Below are 23,308 nucleotides of genomic sequence, written 5' to 3'. Positions count from 1 at the left end.
ATCCAGGGAGCAATAGGATACACAAACAAAACTCTTCTGCAGTGACTGACGAAGGCTTTAATTGAGCAAACATTTTGGTACATGGTTTGCTGTGAGCATGTGTGAAAGCCCATTCTATTCAACATTGGCCTTGCAGAGACATATATGCATTTCAGAGCTCTGAGGAAAGAAGGATGAATCAGAGATTGTGCTTACAGCTATTCCTGTCGATAAATAATCAAACAACCCTTTATCTTTGCATTTTTAAAACCTCAGCAATCTACTTTAAACATCAGGCAGATTCAACTTGTGCAAAATATATGCAAAAAAAATTTGCAGGCACTGGTTTAGGATCTTGCATTAGCTGGATTCTGAACTTGGTGGTTCTTAAATCTGCGATTACATGCTTAATCGAATCTAACCACTTTCAACAAGTAAAAAGGGAGTTTTGAAGTAAAGTTAAGAGGTTCAGACACCAACCCTGCCCCCAAAATTGTACATACGAATGCCCGTATCCCCAGTCCTGTTTGGAGCATCTGGCTGGGAGCTCCAGTAACCGGGCTCTGCATAAAGTGCTTGCTTGACTCCTGCGCCCTCACACTGCCCGTCACTGAACTACACCCACTAAAATAAACACCAGCTGTGGGGCTAAAGCCCTCAACCAGCTTTCAAAATCTGAAAAGATGCAACAGCATCAGGGTCATGGGGTAGTCAGGCTCAAGTATGAGCCAAGCAGAAGCAGCCACGTACTGGATAACTACATTTCTGGAAAGCAACTAAAAAGGGTGCTGTGACTTCTGCAGTAGAACTTTTAACAAAAAACAAACTGACCCCCCACCTACCAAGGACCTTGTCTTACAGACCCCAGTAGAAAACACAGCCTCAGCTCTCAGTAAAGGCTTGAGACAGAGAGATCGGGCACTTGGCAGCTATAGGCAGTCATGAGCGAGACTGAACAAAGAAACCCCAAAACAATCTTAATAGTTATACAGCATGTTCTCTGTAGTTACGTTATGGACTCTCAAACAAAGCCGGCAGAGGACATTCCAGATGGATAAGAAATGTATTCATTCATGTACAAAACAATCCGTGTCACGTTCCATCCTCATAAAAAAACAGCTGAATAATCTACAATGATCTGAATGTAACAGAGTCTACACCACTTCTATGGTAAAGAATGAAGAGTCAGCATGGAAAGTTAAATGTAAAAATAGCAAAACATTCAAGCTTGTTACACAAGTATCTAAAGTGCAGTTATCAGGAGGGTGGCTGACATAATACTATGGGATTCTGTGCTTAATCTTTTGTTATTCTCTTTCCATGTAAGATTTCTTAATCTCCTTCTGGCTTTCCCTTCTTACGGGTAATAAAAACTCTATCATTTATCCCTCATGATACTACAGTCTCACAGTTAAACAGTACTTTACAGTTAAAGCCTCCCACCACCTACTTATACAGTGCAGATGGGGTTTCTTTAAAGTATACCATTTTACCTGAATATGTTAATTTAAATTTTGGGGCACATGTTCTGCCTAAATTAAGGTGTGTTCCTGGATTCAGAGGTCTTCTGAAGAAAACAGCAGTGCTGCTCTGTTTAGAGCTCGTCTTCAACTGAGAAGTGTTACACTGAATTGCTACACCACCTGCTATCAAATGTCAGAAGTGTATCTACAGAAAAAGGTTTAAAAGAAATGGTATTACTGAAATTCTTGAATGCAGACTAAACAAGGTGGTAGTGACTGTGAGAAACACTCATGGTACTGGGAGAATTTTCTGTTGCTGTTTCACATGGAGGAATTGGCTGAAAAACACATTCAGCTTTCAAAACCAGGTGCTGGAAGCAAATGCACTACAGCCAAAAGGATCAAGCGTGTTTCAAAACATACAATTTCCCTTCAGTCAAACAAGACAGCACAATAGTAGATTAAAAGAGAATTGGATCTAATTACAAAACTACTTTCCATCCCTTCTGCTCCAAAATCATGTAAAACAAGTTACACTGTTTGCATTTTAACTTTAAATGTAAATTAACTGCTCAAAAGGTTTCACTTCACCTGTCTGAATTAAAGTCCTCCTATTTGGATCTCTTTCTAAAGCAGCTGGATTTCTGCATGCAGATGAACACCAGACTGAGCACCACCTAAACGTGACAGACACCGAACAAGTCAGGATGTTTACGGAGAGTGAACAGAGTCAGCCACTGATCAATACAATACTGTTGCAGGCCTCAGGGGCTGCATGGTCTAAAGCAGGCTGCTCTAACTCCTCCATGTTCCGGCAGATATAATTAAGGGCACAGGTATTGTACAATACATGACAGAGGTAGATCGGCAAGTGATAGAACGAATATTCCAATTCTGACTATGGGGTAGTCTTCTGAACACTTGTGGGCAGCACATCTTCCCTGGGCTGGAAGAAAAGGCAGTGAAATGAAGTCTGGAGATGACCAATACTGCTGGCCAACAACACTGCCTTCAAAGCACGGACGAGATTCCTCCTGATGGCAGATTTCTGTTTATCACGTCTTCTCTTCAGTTCTGGATGACGCATGTCTTGAGCTGCATCCAGAGAATCTAGATTCCCAGCATAAGGTATGGTGTTGATCCATACTAAGAAAGTGATTTTGAGGTTTTTCTCTTATTTCCAAGGAAGAATTTTTCAGCTGACGGTCTGCAGAACTACTTGCTGCTTGTATGTGCCAAGCTGGTGGTTGTAAGGTGGCAGATTTCCTGGGTTTTCTTGGATGTTAAACAATAAGAGAGTTCACTGCTATCAAGTCGTCCAACACATCCTGTAGGATTCATATTAAATGACACCTGCTACTTCCCTAATTCCCTTTAAAGTAGCTGCTGTGTGAATCCTACTCAAAAAACAGGATCAAAGATGACTCACCTCATAAGATGTAGTGCAAGAAAAGTTTGGGATACACTGCTCTAAGGTTTGTAGAAAAAAAAAAAAATCAGCATGTCCTACAAGTGATATAAATAAAAAGCAATTTAACAGACATATAACACATTACAGGAGTAAAGATGTACGTCGTCTTTTCAGGCACTAGAAAAGGCAGTCTGAATTTCAGTGACATGCAGTTAAAACTAGCTTGCCAATTTCAGTATCACTCACAAGATCTGTAAGGCAGTCAAACCAAAGCACACATAATTTTAGATTATTTACGCTCAGAAGGATACACACGTAAATTACATTCTTCAGGATCTAATATAACCTAAAAGAAAGGCTGCTGGAATGGTAGTAGAGGTGTGCATGTTCTGGTCATTTGGAATGAAAGAAGCCGCCAATTTGCATATTTTTTTTAAAGATAAAAACATCAGTGGCAAATGATATGTGAATGAAAAGCTAACAGCAGCATAAAATTAAAACAAAAGCTTTTCCAACTTTTTTTTTTTTTTTTACTCTCAACAGTTTAATTCAACAAGATCTTAAAAAACCAATACGCTCCCTAGTTGGAAACATGTAGAAGAATCAACAAATTTCTTTAGAATATACTACTGTAGAGATGCCTTATTGATAACAACGTAGCTTTTCAGCACACTCTGGTTCCTGCAATTACAGGGAAACCAAACAGAGCCCCCAGATCCTCCAGTATCAAAACGAAGGCCACTGAAATAAAGGTTTTGTTCATTTTCTTAGAAATAATACCATACCTAGCAGATGTCACAAGTGACTGTTGATATGTCTCGTTGCTGCACTGCTCCTATTACAGGACTGTTTCCCTAACTTATGAAAACATGTAAACACACTGAATAAGAAAATTGGATACAGTGTGCAGAACATGCTTGAGAGAGCCTGGAAGTGAATAAGCAGGCACTTCTTTGTAAGCTACATTTTTAAAACGGTTCTGAAATCTCTTTACAAAAAAATATGCTTTCTGGATAATTAAAGACACTTGGTCGAAGACATCATTTCCCTACCTCTATCCTAGTTATTCCAACCTCTTTCAGTCTGATGATCACTCAAATGTCCCAACGCTGACACTGACCTTGTCTATGGAACTGGAGCCTACTGACAACAAATTTATTATCAAATTATCATTCAGGAGTCTTTATAGCGGTTTACAGGTAGAAACACACTGCTATCAGCATGTGCTTAAACCTCACTAAAGTCACTCAAGGTTAAGTATTTTTTTCTAGCCCTGAGTTTGGGTACATTTTATCCCAAGAGTCCAGGGTCAGTCACATAACAAAAGCCGCAATTTTATTTGGCAATTCACATCAGTAGGAGTGCTAACGATGGACAATGAAGATGCAGCTAAGCTGCAAACAGGAAAAAAGAGACATTAAAAGGGAGGAGACCATTTTAGTCAGTGCTGACTGCACTACAGCCAGGACTTCGTGATCTGGGAGACAGCTTTATAGCTACATTAATGTGCCTTGCTGCTGTGGGCATGTTTTAAATCAATACAGAATGGGATTTCCAATCAGTCTGAGCATTTCCCTTTTCTCCTTCATGGCAAGAAGGATAAATCCCTCAAGAGCATCAGAAGTAGACAAAAATTGCATAGCTTGGCAGCTAGGAGGCCCAGAGACAGACTCTGTTAGTTGCCCCAAGATCTGAAGAGTCACACCCACAGCCTCCAATATGAGGTATATTTTGAAAAACCGTGTTAGTTCAGTGTTTTCTTTATGCTTACTTTCATCAGCTGTGTAGGTAACAATTGCAGAAACCAGAGGGTTTGTCCCCCTCATTAACCCCCAAAGTTTGTTTTGAAGAAGGTTGTCAACTTTCCACGGTCCAACCGTGTGAACAGATTAGAAGCAATCAAAGTGCTGCCAATTATGGTTTGGGGTATCCTCAACAATCTCATTCTTTACTCTTTCTTCAGTATTTCTAAGAAGATGATTCTGACAGTCAGACCAATATTTAAAACTTGTAAAATAACGGAAAGAGATGAATTCAAAGCTGAACAAAACACACCTAAGGTGTCTGTCAATCTGTAGTATGAATGGGACATAGGGAGTAAGAAGTAGGGATAGAAAATGGAGGCATGTAAATAATGATTATAAAAAAATAAGTGTTTTTTGTGTTTTATACAGTCACCCTGCAGTCTCCTGATGGATCACCGGCCAAAGTAGGAATTCAGTTTCCACACACAAACAAGAACCCCTACAACGCTTCACTATCTTAAGTGTCTTCTGTAGGTCACACCCTGGAACATCCTCCACGATGTACCTCAGTTGGACTAAAGAGAAAATGGAAGCTTGGTACAAAATGAACTAAATGGCATAGGTATCCCAACCATTTTGCTTAAAATATAAATTGCAGAGGAGACTGTGAAAAAGCAAGGTAGAATAAAGCCCTAAATAAATCATTACATACTTCATTAATTGTATAAAAGTGCAAGATTAAAGTAGTTCAGGTTAAGCATTCAGTTCACTATAGGCCACACAAATGCTTAGCTTGGCCATCAATGGCCTGGTTTTGTCATTCAGTTACTACTATTAGTTTAAACCACAGAAAGAACAACAACTGAATGAAAAACGTATGCAATCCACTTCAAAAATGGTTAGTTTTCTGTGACCAGCACGAAATATTAGCTCAGTATCATCAGCTATACAATATATACATAAAAATATTGTGTCTTAATCTTTGTTTTAACAACTTAGAATAAAGCTGTACTAAACATTATTTCCCTAGTGTGCCAACTCTTTGCTCTGTTCTGGCCAACTGGCCTAGTAACACAGAGAAGTCCTTTTATACCAGTGGTACTTGAATTGATCCATAATTTTGACACTTCAGCCATAGTAACTGTTGAATCGCTTTATTCAGACAGGCTAGGTGATCGTGTGTGACTGCTTACGTCTCAGTCAAAGCTTCTTGGGCGGCTCCACAAGAAGAACAGGCCATATTCCAAAAACAAACTGTTAAAAGAAAAATAGGGAGAGGGGAAGGTTTTCCTGGAATATTATGTTTCTTGGAATAGAAACCAAAATTATGTTAATCATAATTTCAACTGCATTTCTTGGGATGTAAGTAGAAATCAAAGATAGTACCCTAGCAGGCATAACCAGAGAGCCCAATGCAAGTTGAAAGCACAAGATATCTGAATGCTGCAGTGCATTAATGGAAACAAAATATTGCTTGCTTACCTTCACCTTTGGCCTGTGTTTCAGGAAAAGTGTCCTTGTGTATAAACTGAGGAAAAGGAGAAAAGCGGGCTTAAGGTTTCATGTATAAAACAGCATATAAAAATAATAGTGATGTACTAATCCCAGTTTTATTGTCCAACTAGAAAAGAATTGCTTCTGTGATTGCGAAGCCACTCATTCTGCCTAAATTTCTGCAAAATAGGAGACATTAGCCTACAAGAAATCTCTCTGCTCATAGACTATGATTAACAAACTAATCTAACCCCATCACCTCTGTGGGGAGAATGGGAGAAACCCGGAGAAGCAAATTCTCTCTCCACTATGGAAAAAGACTAAACAGGAACTACAGCCTGTCATTTTGGAAGGATGAAATTAAATCAGTGTACCACAAAACAGAGCAGATAAGAGGGGTGGAGAAGCAGCATAGCTTAATTCTGTATCTCATTTTTGTTCATATACACCCTCTCCCCTCAGCAGATGTTTTCCTATGTATAACCTCACTTTTTTAAGCGGACATGGGTGGTGCCACTGTGTGGCTGAGAAAATACTAGGGAAACTACTGCAGGGAAATCATGTAGTTCATTGGGCTAGGACAGACAAATCAGGCATCTGCATGTTCACCAAGGGCTAGCGGATGCAAACCCAAAATATTTTCTCTGTGTAGCACACTGGAAAAACCTTGCCTATGCTACCCAAACTGTCTGCATCAGCTTGCTTTCTGCAAGGAATTTTCTTCAAAAGATCATCTCAAGCTGTTAAGGGCAGCAGACAACCTGTTAGCCAAAAAAGAGCAGCTGTTTTTGACATACCATGATGTATTTTATAGGTACACATATATATATACAGGCACATGTAGATACATATCCATATGTACATATAAGTATATATAAAAAAGTTATCAGAATAGCTACTGGCAAGGTACTTATTTTCCTTACTTTTCCTCTTGCTAGCTATTTTAAGATCTGACAAAAGAGGGGAACACTGCTAGATGTACAAAAACTGACGCAATCAAGTTTTCTTGACTACATAGAATGTAGCTGTTAAACAGACATTCTCTTATGGTTCAGTGGTCACTACTTCATTACATAACGAACAAACTACAGAAATTCTTCAGATTTCAGCTTAAACTCTGGTTTTGTTTCTGGTTCCACTAGATGGTGGTACAGAGCAAAAACAGAGACAAAAATCTGCTGCCTGCAGATCTAAGAGGCTCTCACCTAAGTCTCCTAAAACTAATAGCCTGCACTTTTGGTAACAGCTCTGCTCTAGCCACTTCAGCTATCACCCTTCTGCTCTATAGCATGATGTCTGTTAGTTTTCAGGAGTGACAGTGCCCATCAAAAAGATTAGTTATGCTTCTAAAATTAAACATGCTTAAGTACTACAGGATTGCTGCTCAAGAACAGAAAGATATTAATAGCTTACATTTTGAAATTAATATACTGTCAAATTATTTTGAAGTTTAACTGCTACAGGATTCCCATTTCTCAACTGCGTTCTCCTAAAGAGCCATGACTATTTAAAGATTAATGACTATAATTTGAAGAACATAAATTACTTTTAAAGAGTTTTTAGACCAGTTTCAAAGAGGAAAGAAAAACTCCCACCAGTTTAGTAAGAAGCTCTTCTGGACGATACAACGTTTTGAAGTAAATCTGAACCTGGGAAAATTCCTAAGACTGCTTTATGAACATTCAGTTTAGAAAATTTTTCTTACCTTAGCAGGATATGAAGGTAGGAGCCCAGGCCTGTGAGAATATGCCACCACGCATGAAACTGTGTCACAGCTCCCACAACAGGAGGCATCTTCTCTCGTAGTGCTCTGTAAGAAATTAACACCATGCAATGGCTTGCTATTTTTTCCAAGCTAAGCAATCTCAAATCGCAGAGATTGATTGTGAGATCACACATTACTGTTTCTGTATCTCAGGCATGTGCTTCACAAGGGAGGTTCATACAGTCAGGCTTTCAGCAGGTGAGGAACAGCAGTTACACCTTATACTGCAAGCATAAGAAGATATTAGCGGGCTTATTAGCTTTCTTGCACATTTAAAGAAAGCACAGGGTTCTTCAGTGATCTTGAGTGATCTGGACTCAAATTTTACTTCTGGACTCAAATTTCAGGGAATACATTTATGGCATCCCAAAGTTCCAAATGAGTTCTACCATTCTCCTCCCCAAAATCCTGTGAACTGCTGTCCATAGGATGAAATGCTGAATTTAAGATCTGAGAGAGGAAATGGGATCCGTAAGACATCATCACTTTACATTTGGCAATTGCACCAACTATTCTTCAGCTCCATGGCAGCTTAGCTCACCTTTCTCTGTTGTACTCTAGAACAGGGACAAAATGGGTGGCTCACGAGGAAGCAACGAAAGCAGAAGGTCTGAAGTACTCCGCCAACATGCTTTGTATTTTGCACGGTTATGGGGTGTGTGTTACTTGGAAAGAGGCTAAGGGGTGGAGATAGAGAAAGAAAGGGAAGGAACTGTGTTGCCCTGATTTCCCCTGATCACCAGGCTTCTTCAGAAAATGCTTATTATGGCTGATGGTGGAGCAAACGTTTGCATCTGCTTGTCTTTTTTTGACTTCCATTTCACTTTCAGTCAAAACAAAAAAGGAAAAACAATGAATTGTAAGTGTTAAGGAATAAAAATATGCAGCTTCTGTAACACTTATTTACTGCTTTATGTTATAATGTTCAGTTACCCTGACTAAACACTAATCCCTGCTTAGTTTCCAGAGCTGCTCAGTCACAAATATGAACATAGAGCTTCGATTCAGTCAGCCCTGGAATGACATAGTGGAACATGCACACAGACTGTCACCCCAGCACAGCCTCTGAGCCTTTGGATGGCAAGAAATCTGACAGCTCAAGTTCAAAAGTGAAGGGATTCAACCTGGGAAGTTGAGTGCTATAGATTTTTTTTTTTACATAAGCTCCAGATTTAATGAAATATGGAAAAACAAAACCTGAACCAAACTCCAATTTTGAACATTAAAACCAAAAAGAGCAGGTAGGTGGATGATTCACAAATTAGATCTTTAGAGAATAAAAAATTACAAGGAACTGGAATGTATTTTCTCCATAGGTTCAAGTTACAATACCACCTGGAGAAATTCAAGGCTCTGCAGGCATCTGATTAAAGCTAGTAAACAAGCCTATTTATTTTTTTCCAGCACCATAACCAAACAAGTATTACAGGAAGTATGTAACTTCTTTTTCCCCTTACAAAATGAGGATGGAAAAAGTCCTTCAACACTTGGTGTAATCTCTGAGTCTAGGAACAATTTCAAAAGCCCCACGGACCTGCAGCAGCTCAGCAGGCTTGGTGAATTGTGGGTTATGATCTCACCAATGATGTGATGCAGCTGCAAAAATCAACTCTGATGCCAATATTTACAAAGTTACCGTATACCCACCCACTCGTGCTGGCAAATAACTTTTCTAGTCCATCTGTATCAAGCATTTCCAGGGAGAAGGCACTGTGTATTATATTCAGTACACCTGTATCTTTTTTTAAAAGTTTCAAGAGAACTCTGTTGGAGTTAACTTTCAGTTGGCCTAATCTAGTGCAGGGACTAGAGAGCCAAAAAGGACAGCTGGAAAACACTAGGCCTCTTTACAGGACACTGTGATCGGATCCTGACAAAGCGACCTACTAGGACAATTCTGTACACCACAGATTCAGCGGCACTGCAGTGTAACAGATAGCTCAAGAATGAATTTTCTGGATGCCGGCATCAACCTTTCCATCTTCTCCAGCTTGTGGTGGGACACAAGCATCATGACAAAATGAAAGAAAGGTGCCATGATGCAGCTGTCCAGTTCCAGAGGAGCACACACAAAGAGAACAACCTGTTGGAGTGGTGTTTTCTGGCACAGACAGGTTATTTAGCCATACAATGAGATTGTGGGCTCCTATAAGCTTTGTCTGGAGGCCTTTTTTACCCCATCTGGCAACACACCGAACAGAGAGGAAGTCTTTCTTGGCCTCCTCTACAAGTGCTAAGCCAGAAGATTTCAAGCTAATAATGACAGCCAAGCCCAGTGGATCGGCTTACAGAGTTACTGTTCTGAGATGCTCAAACAGCTGTTGTTTGTCGGTGACAGATATATTGCAACAGATATTTCTTTAACCTGCAGAACTACTGCTTTTGATATTTTGCTGGGAAACAGCAAGAGCAGAAACGAAAAAGAAAAATAAGCAGGATAAAAAACTCATTCAGATGAAATCAACTGTGAATAGCAAGCTTTAGTAAGCAACAGATCCTCAAAATTACTTTAGGGACATTAGTTTCTCTCAATTTAAATTGAGGTTCAAGAGAAATATAAATTATTAAAAAAAAAAATCTATTCATGGATTAAAACAAACATTAAAAAAAACCTGTGGAGTGCTGAATCTAGTCATGAGCAAACTGGATAATACCCTCATGCATGTTCTGTAGGCAGTGTACCACACATACCATGAGATGGACTTGAATATACACCACAATAAAAACAAAGCTTTATGCTAAAAGACTATTAAGAGCTATCCGGACAAAGTGAAAAAACTCACCTCAATTTATCACAGAAAATGTTGTCCACATTCCAGAGAAAAAATCCCATTAAAAATACAGTTAAAGATGTATAGCCTAGACCTCTAAGCCATGGGTACACCCTGGGGAGAGAAAGACAGAGAGAGAAAAATAATGCAAAGTTTAGTTCAAGATGCTTTAAAGGCAGCTTGTAACATACATAAGTACTATTACATACAAATAAACTGCCTTTTTTTTTTTTTTTTTTTTTCTTTTCTTTCTCCAAGAGGAAAAATATCAACTTCCAGTCTCATCTATTTAAGTATTGTATTTTACCTTATCCCCTCTCTCCTGAATTCACGTTCTCCGAGACCGGTCTTTTAAATGTTTTACTTCTGTATTTCTATTTGTTCCCCTAAATACTGCTCTCTCCTAATGCAGTAAGTAAGTGGGAAAACTGAAGTTGGCTAGAAGGTACTAATTCCTCAGCCACATGTATAATCTCTCAGTTAGAAAATAGCCATGTTACAAATTAGGACTCTCCTAAAAGAAGCTCTTTTCCAATACATGGTACCCCTATACTAGGGGACTTGTTTAAATAAGGTCTTTCAAAATGACTGTAGTCTTTTGTGAACGTAGACCACCATAATCAAAAACTAACCAAATGAATGGTTTTAGAAAACAGTAATTTCATGTTGTATTTTATCTTTGAGTGCTATTGGGGATAGAAAAACGTCAGTGTTGTTTTGGGGAGAAAATGAGTCCTCTTTAGGATATGGGAAACACAATAAAGAATCAGATGTAAGGAAGTGCATCATTAATAATTTACCCTCACTATTGTGCATTCAGGTTGGACCACGGAACTGTAAACTTCCTACATGGAAATTGGTAGCATTTGCTCCTTTCCCACTAATAAGTCCAAAAGCAAACCTAATTCCAACTCTAAAAGGCTGCTATGAAATAAGTACTGTTCAAGTTATTTTTAAGCAGTATGAATGCACAGTTTAGATTCTCAGTTAAAACACATTCCTGAGCTGCTTTTTGTCCACTGTGTTATACACACCACATGTCTCAGAGCTGTTAACACTGGCAACCAAAATGTGCAAAACATAACAGGTAGAGCTTCTGCCACAGGGCAAGCTAACCAGATACAAGTTGTACATGTTCACAACAAGTGCACTGCCAATATAAACGAGCAAAATTATTATTTGTTTAGTCTAATAAATGCATGGAGCACCATGCGGTACATGGCAGAGACTACACTGTAATATTCTCAACTCAGTGCTCTAGAGACATAAGCAAGCCCAGGACATGAAAGAGCAGTAAATGGTATGTTATACATGCTGGTAATTAGGTAATTATAGCTAGAATTGTTCAGGGAACAAACGGTGGTGTTTTGTGAAGGAATGAGAGAGGGACTGGCATCACTTATTAATGGGGAACATGCTTTGTGATTAGAGAACAACATTGGCCAAGTTGTAATCTCGGGAAGGAAGCACACCCAAAAAAAGAGATTGAAAGTGTAGGCTAAACAGGCAGGAACAGCACCAAATGGTGAGGATAGGAGGTGGAAGCAGCCCGGAAGGAATAATGCCGTTCTTTGAGATTTTTACTCTAAGCTCAGAGCGGCTTCAAGACCTGCACTAAGAAATATAAGTGATAAGCAGCTAATGTGTATTAAGTAAGTAAGAAACAAGAAGAAATTGTGGTCAATATGTAAGTTGAAACAGTCTTGAACAAGTGTTAGCAATGTCAATAGAAAGACAGGAATATGTTTTAGCAACGCGGAGGAAGTAAATCCAAAAGTGTACCTGGGGATGACTTTTAGAGAAAAGAAAGGGTCCCTTCAGGTTGGCACAGCTTCTCTAGCAGAACTAATTTAAAATTTAGTAGTAGTTTAGTTAAAAATTAGAAGTAGTTTCAACCTACTTCTCTCTCCATCCCAGCTTTCTAACCAGTTTGCATAATATAACCAAAGGGGGAAGCAAGTACTTTGTAGGGCCATGTTACAACGCAGCGATCTAGCTAATTAAGAAAATACACTCCAAAACTCTAAAATGGAAGAAAAAAAAGTATGTGGAACTTCAGACAGAGGCTTTTCTGGAGGAAAACAGTGAATAATAGCCTAGGAGGGAGGATGGTGGTGTTATTGATAGTGACAGAAGACAATTAAATGCTTCAGAAATAATGAGAATGCACAAGTGCGTGGAAACTTCAGAACCAGAAAGATAGAAGGCCCAAGGGTTTGTCTACACAGACAGAAAGAAATTTAATCTAAGTGACCAGAACTGCGTTAAATCCTTGTATAAGAACAAACCTAAAAGGACCTGAACTTGATTCACCTTAGTTTCCCTTGGAAGTGAATTAAGGTAATAGCACTTAAGATCTCTAGGTTAGGATTAAAATTTCCATGTTCATTGGTTTGAAAAGTGCCTTTACACTGATGATTGTTTCTAAAGCTGCAAGCAACATGCTATCAGATTTAAGTTCTTCCTTAATAAAAGACTCTGAACATTTACATTTGGTCTTTGGGGATTTCTTGGGGAAAGGCAAACCAAATTAACTGAAATTGCAACTGGAGGGTGAGCCAATGAATCTACTTTAAATTCATACCTTTTGTTAAATTCTTCCTTGTGTTCCTGAACAGATAGTGTGTAATTCGAAACAAAGGTTAACAAAAAGCACATTTAGAATGAAAACAGTGGAGAGAAATAAGTAATTTTCAGGGGCAATCCCCAAACACATGAGAACACCAATTATTCATAGGGGAAAGACAGGAAGGAGAAATCGACCAAACCCCTGAGAGCTAAAGGTGTATGTTTACTCCAGTACCAACTCAATTCCCTTTTCTTCACTTTTACCCGTCAAGTCTGTGTTCTGATGATTCTGATGCTTCTCAATGTCTCCTAACATTTCCAATACCCTTTTGTTTGTTATAAATATTTTTTCTTTCAATTTCCATAATGTATACCTAACTTTACCCAGTCAAAACCGTAAGGAAAACTATAATTTAGCTTTCTGTGTCATTATCTTTTACATCTGAATTTTAGATAATTAAGTAGGGAGGAGGAAAGGAAAATATTAACCTATGGCTTAGCTCTGCAGTCTTACTCTCACCTCTCTCCAAGTATCAGCATTAGAGTCGGGACACTGGCAACAGATTTCACATGTTACCCAGCAATACAAAGACAGAAACTTCATTCCCCTTGAAGTCCAGGCTAAGAGCTGAAGCCACTAGCAGAACACCTGGCAGTGAACGCTGACCATAAGCGTAGAAAACTCTGTTTTAATGTTAATCCAGTTTTAAAAAAAAAAAAAACGCAAGAAGAAGAGCCATTCTCTTTCAGCCAAGCACAGCACAGGTGCTAGCATTATGCACGTAGTTAAAGAAATTTTGCCACTGCAATTTTTCACATTAAGCCCACCAAACTAAGATGCAAATGCTAAGTTATATCTTATAATGCTGACCTAAATGGTTACTTACCATAGTACTATATAAACAGATCGTAGAACTATAATGGAAACTAGTGTTCCATACATGATCTGGAAATAAAGAGAGATAAAATTCAGCAGTTGGATTAAAGAGACTTTATAAAACATGACAGGAGTAAAAAATTTTTGAAGACTCTGTTGATTTTCATTCTTCATCTCAGGAAAATAGTATCCCCTTTAACTTTCTCTCCAGAAAGTCTTCCATAAAAGTTTCAAATAAAAATATGATTATAAACCATGCCCTTTATGCAATTACAGGAAGTCAGCTGTGCAAAACTGGTTTCACTTTTTCGAATTAGAAAGCAAACACTAGATGGCACTCGGTAAGCATTCTAAAATCAGAATGGTAACCGATTCCTATAATTTCTTCTGTATCTGTGCATTTTAGACCAGGATTGCGTAAGCATCAGCTAAAACCATTTTTGAAAACTATACTTCCTCCACTGATACTTGACTAGTATTTTTTCCTGAAAGCAAACACCTGAATAGACTATGCACTATGCCCACACTGAGCATTGGCATGGAAGAAACTTTCCAGGAAGCATTTAAAACCAACTATTACACATTGTTGGGATTCAATATAATTATACAGTGGGAAGGCTGCACGCTCTGAAAAGATCCATGAGCAAAATCTGGCTCACTGTAGGCTTGATGAATTTGAATGTAATCACCTGACTTACATAGAAAGTCAAAGTAATTTTTATTTTCTGCCTCATGATCTTTAAATCACTCTCCCTTTTTTTATTCACAAGCTTAGGATCCACATAACATAATCTCCAAGACGTACAGACTAAAGAAGAGAAATGCGGTCAGTCATGCCTGAAAAGTGACGCAGAAGCCACTGCAGCAGGAAGGGTTTTCAGACAGTGGTGACATTAAATTACTCTTCATGCTTTTTATTCGGAGCACTGTTTTCTTCCTGCCAAAAGGCAGTTTGTCCGAAGCAGTTGTGCCTTGCTCCTTGCCTCTCTCCAGTGGCCCACAACCCCCTCGCTATACTTTGCTTCCTTGTTCACCGACTTTCCTTTCTCATTTTGCTTTTAGTTAACTCCTATCTAATGCTGACTTGTTTTACATGAAACAGGAAAATGCTGCCTATTTTTAAAAGCCACTAACATCACAGAGGTGTGCTTGCAAACCAGTGTCCTTACCATGTTCCACTGACCTCCTCATACCTTTCCTTCTTTTAGACTACATTTTCTTCAAGGCAAGGACTACCTCTTACTCTGCTGTAACTGGGGCATTCAGCTATTACTATCCTGCAAGCTTATGCATGTGTCTAGTCATCTGACACAAAATAGACTGCTATAATGCAAAGTAAAACTTACCTTTCAAAAATCCGTAAAGGCAAATTTTCAAACCCCTTTTAGCTTTAAGGATGAGGTTAATAGCACACACCTTATTATCAGTGCATATATATAGAACAAGACAAACAACAGAGCCTTTATGTTTGACAACGAGTAAAAGTAAGCTCCAACGTTGACTATGTAAAGTCACTCAGCACAGCAGCTCTTTATTTGCATTCAGAGTGAGATCAAATAACTTCAGTAACTGAGCTACTACTACTGTTTTCTGCTCTGTAGAGCTAAACAAAGCAAAACTATTTGAAAGGCTAATTGGTTCTGGCTTGTACTTTATACAAAACTGTTAGCTAATTCCAGTCCTTTTGCTCGGGTACAGCACATAAATCCGGAAAAAAACCCTAACAAAGCCCGCTAGACACAGCCCGAGTATCAAGTGTTTATCAATCCCAAGCTAAAGGTAGAAAGGGAACTGCTCAGGTGTGCTACATGCTGGCACAATTCTTCATCACTGACATTTTGCCTAAAAAGACCCCATCACATAACAAATACAGATTAAATTTAAAAGTTAAATGCCATTTTACTTCATCAGTCTAATTTAAAACAGCCTATTTGGTTTTCCTAATCAAATCCAGTAATGTATTCTAAGAGAGGGATAGCACAGAGCAAGAAACTCACTTAAAGGCTCCTCTGGAACCCAAATCACAGTTTGATGCCCTTTCCTTGCTGTTCAAATCCTTCCTACAATTTCAGTTGCTAAAATGCTCTTCTGCAGACACACAGGAAAAACCTACCCATGAAGAGGAATTTCCATCATACTCATTAGGGGTGTGACCACCTTCATGCTTTTATCTGATTTGTTCTTGGGTTCTTTGTACAAGGAGTTAGTGTCAGACTATGCCTAGAGAAACATAACTTAATAGGCAGCCCAAAGCCCAGGTAAAACACAGGCTAAAAATGTTGTTATCTCTTGCAGCAGCTGATAAAAGCAGGAAAGAGCAAAAGCTAAATTTTTTTTTAGAGCCTCTGGCTTTGTATCTCCTAGAGATTTGCTTAATGGCTTTCAGAAGAGGACAGTCTTAGCGGAGGTAAGAAGGAAAAAAATAAAAAGAACCTTGCAGTGACTGAAGAAAAATATGACCACAGCTGACACTTCAATTTCTTGCCTTTTCCGCTCCCCCACACAAACAGGTTGTTAGCAGTAAAACACATTCGTGTTTAAAAGCCTGTGAAAGATTGGCACAACAAAACTGTTCTGCCTTGCATGCTCCCATCCTCCTCTCCATGCTGAAGGCAAACATCGAGGAGGTGTTGCTGCAATATGCAGACTGTAGCTGCACGTCTCCTGCAGCTGTTTCTTACTACAGGCCTATAAACAGAGCTACACAACTTAGTTTATACTTCAGGGAGCAGTGCTTACTTTTACTCCTTTACCACCCATGGATTTACTATTTTCATCATGCCAAAAATTTGTTAGAAATTATCCATCCACCCCAAGAAGGATAAAGTACAAAAAAAAAAAAAAAAAAAAAACTCTTATTCAAGTTCACTCCATTTTTTCAATTCCTTTAGCTCCTTTTGTTCTTCTTCTTTAACTAGCACATCATTTAAGTGACAGATGAAAACCCAAGCAAGTTTTGTGCTATTTTGTCTCACAGTGCTTTCAAATTGTTAGCCAAAGAACACACTTGCATTACAACTGAAACAAAAGGAAAGAGCAGAATCTCATCATCTTTTGTTATCACTAGACAGTTCCCTCTCCGCTGTTTAAGACGCAAATAAAGCTCCATGTATTTCAGCTTTGAAGCCTGTATCATTGCAATGGGGGAAAACCCCAAAGTCTTATTAATACACAGTGGATTACCTGATAAGAAGGCCAAATATGAAGAACATCCTTCTAATCCACAAATGGGAAGTAAGAATTTCAGGACCCGGTGTTTGGCAGCATTTTTGATGTGGAGGCAGTTAAGCAAATCATAGAGATTCACTACTTATGCAAGTTGGAGGCAAGGCTGGTACTCCACACTGAGGGGAGCATACAAAACTAGTTCTTTATCTACCCTCCTAGTACAGAAAGGAGCAATAGCCTCTTATTTCCACTTCTCCATTTCCTCTGCTCCTGGCCTTCCGCCCATCCTTGGTTAATAAAAGTCAATTTATCAGCCTCAAATATTAGCATGCACATTGGGAACTGCACTGAGAGATTCTGGGTTCTTGGCAACTACTGCTTATCTATTAATATACCAACCAGGTATCAAAAGAAAGTTAGCCGAAGTACTTGAAGTTGGAAACTGTATTTGCAATTTACAATGAAGAAAACTGACTTCTACATGTTCTTGGATTTCTGGAAAAGAAACCTGAGCTGAGAGAAAAAGGAAGGACAATCCTTATGATGACACTGAAACACTGAATAACTCAGCATAGTTACAGCTATTTAGTACTACATGCTGCCTTGACAGCTCCTGAAGGAACTAATTCAGATTCACTGCGTTTGGTGCTGTTTAGATGTGCATGCGTGATGGCAAAGCAACACCCAAGTCACTGCTGGCTTCTGGGACACTGCAGCAGTAAAATGAGCTTCCCCTTTGGTGACCTGTAGAGCCAGTCCTTCGAAGACTCTTAACATCCACATTCCCTAAGATATTGTGCAGATAGAAGTACTATCCAGAATGAAAGCTGTATTTGCTTTCTGGAAGACATCCCCAAATAAGCTGTGTAACAGAGTGAGATGTCACTCACATTAGTTCTATACGTGGTCTTCAGCAGGACAATGCCTAAGTAGAAAAAGCTCTGTGGTGAAGACATGCCCTGAAAATGTCATTTTTAACAGACTGTTTGGCAACCTGAACATGCAGAAAGTAAGAACACGTTCCACTAAAAGGCACAATATATTAAGCCACAAGCCTACAACTGTTGCCTCGGCAGCAGGAAGGACTCTGGAGAGCCATAGGACACTGGCTGGGGCCACACAGATTCCCCAAAATGGGAAGTCCTGTAAGTACGAGCAGGTTGTGCCCTGACACAACACTCTTTATGCAGTTTCAAGCTCCCATACGTACTTCTACATAGACATTTCATTGTGATTACACTTCCTTCCTTGCATTTGTGTATTTAAAACACCTGTGGAGAACAGTTTTATTAATTTTTTCATTGAGGCAAATGAGGTATCTTTCTCTCCCACACACACTCTCTCCCTTTTACCAAAAGTCACCTTAAATGGTAAATCCAATACTTTTATTTCACTAGTATCACTGCTGCAGAAAATTCACTGGTCATATTATTATGCTGTGATCAGCAAACACATCCAGGCACTCCCTTCCCTCCCTGCTTTGGTGATCTGTGTGCAGTTTAGAACAAGAATAGCTGGTATTTGCCCACCAGTGCACGCTCTTCCATTCTGTACTCAGCGATGCCTCTGAACTTCGCATCATCACAAATATCATCAGTACATGAAACTTTTTCCTGCTACAGGTCATTAAATAAAACCAGTCCCACTATTGATCCTGAGAAAATCCAGACTGAGACTACCTTTCATCATCTCTTTCAGTCATTTTCCACTAGTCACTCACTCCTTACCCTATTTGCAATTCTCATACTGATCTACTTCTCCAGCTTGCTTAGTTTCTCATGGGACACCACAACAACACTTCTGGAACGTCTATACACAAGGCATTTTTTAAATCACATTTCCTAATGTAGAAAAAACAGCTATTTAATCCAATTTTCTATTTACCTTTTAATTATTTGCTTGCTCAAAATTTGCTTCAAACTCTTGCAGCAGATGACTATGCAAATAAAACAAGTTTTTAGATCATTATTCACATAACTTGGCCCACTAGCTGAATGAGGTTTTTCATCACTACAAGTGTATAGCCAGCATACAGTATGTAGCAAGTAAACAAATCAGGATGGAAAAAAATGCTTTGTAGGTGACAGCTTCCTAGGCCACACTGTATTAGAAAGAAGGCTACTTGTAAGACTTGAGTCTAAAAGTTTAACTGCCAGGGTAATTTCTTCTGCTTCCAGGGCCATCTTACATGTGCCTATGGATCAGTCTACACAAGCAGCCAGTCTTCTTCCAGCCCTTTCCTTGCATAAGCACAAATATACATGTGGCAAAGAGGGATGAACAACTAATCCAATTTACAACTAATTCTAAGGAGAGTTTTAACCTGTCGAGTTCCCCAGTCAAATTCACATCAGAGAGTAAATTTGTGTGCCAGATGGGAGAGCCATATCTGTTTTCTTTGACAATGATGCTGGCTTAAAAACCACTAGGAAACTGGGATGTAGGGTTGTTTAGTGCCATGGAAATTAGGTAATAGTGCTGTAGCCTCTGAGATTTTGACATAAACAAGACAATACATGCTTGTAAAGGCCACTGCTATTTTTCATTTAACTGATCAGATGACAGAAACTACCCGACCAGTTGTCAGGCAGGGAAGTGTTTTTTTCCATCCAATGATGTGTAGCCTCTAACTGACCAAAATGTGCATCTCATCCCTCCTACTGTTAAAGCATTAAGACCCTTAAAGATCTGCAATATGTGGATGGAGAAAAATAAGTTGGTCTCTGTTGCCACTGTGCCATGAATAACAAACTGAAATCCCCTTCATGCCCTGCTGGCAGTGAGCAATTTATGAGCTTAAGTTGGGAAGAAAAGTAGAAAGTAATTCACTGAAAAATAAGGCTTGGATTCTGGCTACTAAATATAATAGGTTCCTTTCCCATTCTTATTGCTCTCTTTTCTGGGGAAAAAGCACACTGAAACAATGAACCATATAAAGCTGTCCATGTAGTTATTCCCCTTTTTGCAAGGCTGACAAACGATGATGATCACAGACAAATACCTAGAGGAATCAAGTGCTGCTTTATGTCCTGATGCTGCTTTCCAATACAGTTAGGGACCGAAACTGTGATTTAAACTATGATTGCATGAGCATATTTAACTTAACTTCAAGTCTGAGACCCATTCAGTTGGAAAATACTTACTGAAATCGTATTGAGATTTTTTTTTTTTTGGTGCACTCTAAAATAAAGGACAAGTATTAAGAAAATAACCTTGCTTAGCTGTACAGTCAGAAAAATGTTTCCTCTGGATTTACAATGTATTTGGCAAAGATTGTGAAAAAATGAGTGTAGTACTTCAACATTTGGAATTTGGCCATAACTGTATGTTCTCCATAAAAATCAATTTGGAAAGAGTAGTTGTAAAAAGTCCAGCACTTTTATGGGCCTAAATGTTTTCTACATTGATTCCTCATGTATAAATTATAACAGGGAATTCATATTCTGAACCTAAGAGAAGCCAGATGCAAAATATTAAAGGTCTGGGGCAACAGTCTGAAGTTTCCCTATTTCCCTCTTTTCCAACAAGTCATAATATCTATTGTCTTAGTATTTCTGACATGGGACAATACCTATGCCAGTGCATCAAACGGGAATATACTGAAGCTGTGATGTATTTATTGCAGTAAATGTAGGTTGAGTAGATAATTGATTAAAGAAGTAGAAGTCCAATATCAGTAGTAAATTCTGCCACTGTTGTTAACAAAATTAAGTCACTTCTTTCAAAACCAGTATTAACCAGCTCAGCAAAGGCATCAAAACTTTCACCCCAGCCAGTATCTTCCTGCTGGAAAAGGAAGTAGGGGAAAAACAGAAAGGATTTAATTAAGATTATCAAAAAAACCAAGTTTCTCTTTTTATCTATAGGTAGAATAACAATTCATGTTTCTAGAAGAGATCATTTGGAGAAGCTGGGAATTTATTTTATTCATCAGTGCTTCACTAATCCACCAACAGGAATCACGTATCATTTTTACAACTGCTGATGCAGCAGGCACATTTTGACAAGCGATGGCACTATCAATTTCAGAAATTAAGGCTTTAAAGCCCTGTCCTGCAAAGAGCTCAGTGCTTGTGCTTGGCAATTTTTCAGCTGTTATCCCTAATCAAAAAATCATAAATGAGGGAAAATTACTCATGACATACATAAACAAGCGTGATTTCTAACCTCCTAAGGAACTTGCTTGTACCAAATAGGACATTAAGCCTGTAAGACCATAACAACCATTCTGCTACACAACCCTAGACGACATTCTGTGTTTAAATACGGCTTGAACTTACACAAAGTAAAACTGAGTAGTAAAAAAACAAAACAAAAACAAACAAACCAACCTAACAATCTAATATGTTAAAATGGAGAGAAGAACATAGTGCTAAGTCATGCAAGCCACGTTACAATGTAAGTCACAGTTCCCCAGCAGCTGCTAATGGAAAGCAGCAGATGAGGACTCATCATGCCCTCCCTCTCACACACACCTGAGCCCACAGGAAGCGTCACCTCCTTACACTTGCCACTAATGAAAACCACGTGAAATATTAGATCAAATGCTAAAACACAACGCACATTAAACTATTCTAGTTTTTCAAGTCAACAAGTAAGAGGATGGCAACGTGACAGGCAGCAATACTGCTTGAAGAAAAAGCAAAAGGCAAATTGTGCTTCCCTTCCTTCTTTCTTCCAGCCATAAAATCCTATAAAACACTCCACTAAAACAGCATTGTTTAAAAAGAAGATTAGCTTCTCCAGCAGAGCAAGACTTACCTGATGGAATACAGGCTCTTTCAAATTTAAGTAAACCTGGAAAGATTAAAAAAACAGAGAAATAATTTGCAACAGAGAACTATCATAACATTATTCATCCAAATATTGCCAGGACCTGTTCTGTTAGAAGCAAGACACGAGTGCCTATCCATGCACCATTAAAATTGATTAAACACCTGAAGTTTCCTCTGGCAAAACCTGAGGTTTTAGATGTGGAATTATTTTAAATTAAGAAGCACAAAGGGAGACATTAACATCTAAAATCTCCTCATTTAATAGAGTTTCAACACATACAAAAACAATTAAGATGCAGAAATTACCAGACACATTCTCAATATGCATTGCAAGAAGAAAATTTACTCTACTTTGATTTGCTATTATTAATGTTTTTGACAATGCTTTAATATTTCAGTTAATTTTACAAAAAACTAGTAGTTCTTCCTTTTATTAATGCAGTTCATTTAATTTCTGTCTTTGAAGAGAGAAGGGCCGTAGACATTAGGCATGACATGCTACAAGTGTAACAAATTTTAGGAAGCACAGAGGAGAACAGGCAAGTATTTTGAAGGCAGATGTCAACCTGTATTTTTTTTTTTTTTAAGAAATGGCTATCAATAAAAATAATGAAAGAGATTCCATCTGTGGTTGACAGCTAGCACAAAGCTAATTTTATTCATAAAGGGAACACACTGCACCAAGAAAGGGAATCAAGTTAGCCACAACAGTTAAAATTCTTTTAATTTTTTTAACAGCTAAATTCCTTTCTTATTCTGGCTGTTGTTTTACAGCACCAGTCAATATCCTGGACTTGGTATCACGGTTCACTTTTTGCAGTCTCTTAAAAGGGATTATTCTCATTTCTGTAGATGTATTAAAGTGAGGGAAGATGAGGAATGCAGCTTGTCCAAAGTCTCATAACAACTCAACAGTGACTGTTTTTCTCATGTTCCTACTCTAGCTACTGGATTACTGCTTTTCTTCTTCATTTAATCTGTACAGTTGCTTAGATAGAAAGGTTTCAGGTTTCTCTGGCCAGCATATAATTTTCACAACAAAAGAATAACTTGTCCTTGACTGGAAGTGAGAGAGATTCAGTACTGCCTGTGTAACATTCCTTCACTGGCAGGAAAACTGTCAACCTACAGGGGAAAATACCATATTAGAAAAAGTTACTTACTATGCTGACTACGAAGCTGTATGTTATTAACAAGAAAAGCAGTGGATAATTGACTGTGTTCTTGTACTTGAAACATTCATACCTGGAACAGAACATAAAGGAGAGTGATAACATTCATCACTTACCACA

At 38.6% G+C, this 23,308-nt stretch overlaps 1 protein-coding gene across 1 annotated transcript in view; it reads right to left on the bottom strand.

The window, feature by feature from the left end:
- Positions 1 to 5,736: 5,736 nt before the first annotated feature.
- The window catches only part of ACER3 (alkaline ceramidase 3), a 52,419-nt gene continuing 34,847 nt past the window's right edge, over positions 5,737 to 23,308 (bottom strand). Inside the window, exons 5-11 of the mRNA XM_042792802.1 lie at positions 23,180 to 23,261; positions 22,003 to 22,038; positions 14,084 to 14,142; positions 10,641 to 10,742; positions 7,798 to 7,902; positions 6,081 to 6,126; positions 5,737 to 5,852 (exon numbers count right to left, since the gene is read on the bottom strand). Coding sequence (XP_042648736.1) covers positions 5,799 to 5,852; positions 6,081 to 6,126; positions 7,798 to 7,902; positions 10,641 to 10,742; positions 14,084 to 14,142; positions 22,003 to 22,038; positions 23,180 to 23,261 — 484 coding nt within the window. The 3' untranslated portion in view covers positions 5,737 to 5,798. The remainder of the gene's footprint in view (positions 5,853 to 6,080; positions 6,127 to 7,797; positions 7,903 to 10,640; positions 10,743 to 14,083; positions 14,143 to 22,002; positions 22,039 to 23,179; positions 23,262 to 23,308) is intronic.

The sequence above is a fragment of the Tyto alba genome, unplaced genomic scaffold (assembly GCF_018691265.1).
Source record: "Tyto alba isolate M040663 unplaced genomic scaffold, T.alba_DEE_v4.0 Super-Scaffold_2, whole genome shotgun sequence".
Taxonomy (NCBI): domain Eukaryota; kingdom Metazoa; phylum Chordata; class Aves; order Strigiformes; family Tytonidae; genus Tyto; species Tyto alba.
This window is presented reverse-complemented; position numbering and strand designations above follow the sequence as displayed.